General features: G+C 47.1%; 1 protein-coding gene across 1 annotated transcript; it reads left to right on the top strand.

Moving 5' to 3' along the window:
* Positions 1-885, top strand: LOC149524662 (protein CFDP2-like). Its single transcript, XM_089777151.1, has one exon. It carries the CDS (start codon positions 1-3, stop codon positions 883-885), a length of 885 nt encoding a protein of 294 aa, XP_089633277.1.
* The last annotated feature ends 733 nt before the right edge of the window (positions 886-1,618 follow it).

Below are 1,618 nucleotides of genomic sequence, written 5' to 3'. Positions count from 1 at the left end.
ATGAGGCCTGAGAGAAGAACGGCCCTCATAGCAAGAGAACTGGCACGCTATAACATTGACATAGCTACCTTGAGCGAGACCAGACTTGCAGAGGAAGGATCCATCTGCAAACCGAAAAGAGATAACACCTTCTTCTGGAAAGGCAGGCCAGAAAACGAAGACAAAATCCACGGAGTGGGACTTATCACTAAGACATCACTTCTGCATCAGCTTCCTGACTTACCAATTTGCATCAGCGAGCATCTGATCAAGTTCCGCTTCCCCCTCAACCCCTTTTGTCACGTCACAGTCATCAGTGCTTATGCCCCCACTCTGACCAGCAACAATGAAGCAAAAGAGAGTTTCTATGAGGACCTTGATCATCTTGTGAAAGCAACTCCTCCTAGTGACAAGCTTTTCCTGTTGGATGACTTCAACACCAGATTTGGCAAGGACTGTAGGAACTGGAAAGGGGTGCTGGGGCATCACGGTGTTGGTAACATGAATGCCAGTGGCCTCCTTTTGCTGAGCATGTGTGCAGAAAATGACCTGACGATTACCAACACTCTCTTCAGGCAGGCCGATAAATACAAGACCACATGGATGCACCCAAGATCAAAACAGTGGCACCTGATTGACTGTGTCATCAGTCACAGGCGGGACATGCGTGATGTTAAGAGCACTAGGGCCATGCGGGGAGCTGAGTGCTGGACTGATCATAGATTTGTCAGTTCTGTCCTTATGCTGCACATCACACTACTGTACCGCAAGAAGCCCAAGGTTGTCAGACCTTCCTTCAACATCGGGAAGTTGCAGCATATTGGTCATTGTGAGCAATTCGCCGCCTGCCTTGATGACGAGCTGACATCCCATGGACCCGTGACTGGAGACCCAATACAAAAATAGGACCAGTTCAAAACCCAGGTGATGGAGTCAGCTAAGTCGTCACTAAGACTAAAAAAGAGAATTCACCAAGACTGGTTTGTTGAAAATGATGAGAGCATCATTAAGATCTTAGGGGAAAAACAGAACACATTTTTGGTATGACAAAACAACCAGTCCTCAATCTCCAAACATGACCACTTCAAGCACCTTCAGAGTCAGGTGCAGACTGCACTTCGCAAAATGCAAGATGAGTGGTGGGAGAGAAAAGCTGTTGAAGTCCAACATCATGCTGATACCAAGAACTTCAAGATGTTCTTCAGTGCTTTCAAAGCTGTATATGGACCTTCAAAGCCAAGTACTGTACCACTTCTGTCTGCAGATGGCATGACCCTTCTGAGGGAGAAGAGCAGCATCCATGATAGTTGGAGAGAGCACTTCAGCATCCTTCTCAATAGGCCCTCCATTGTCGACTCTGCGGCCTTAGATCAGATCCCTCAGAAACCCACGATAGACATTCTTGACCTGACCCCTACAATGGATGAGGTCAAAAAAGCAATCAGACAGACTAGCTCTGGGAAAGCCCATGGGTATTCCTGCTGGAATTTTCAAAGCAGTAGGACCAGTGTCACTTGAAGCCTTTCGCAGCATTTTGGCCAGCATTTGGGAAGAAGACGACGTGCCCAAATACTTTAGGGATGCCACAATCGTCTCACTCTTTAAGAACAAGGGCAATAAAGCTAACTGTGGAAATTAC

The sequence above is a fragment of the Pelodiscus sinensis genome, chromosome 3, assembly GCF_052426305.1.
Source record: "Pelodiscus sinensis isolate ZL-2025 chromosome 3, ASM5242630v1, whole genome shotgun sequence".
NCBI classification, from domain to species: domain Eukaryota; kingdom Metazoa; phylum Chordata; order Testudines; family Trionychidae; genus Pelodiscus; species Pelodiscus sinensis.
This window is presented reverse-complemented; position numbering and strand designations above follow the sequence as displayed.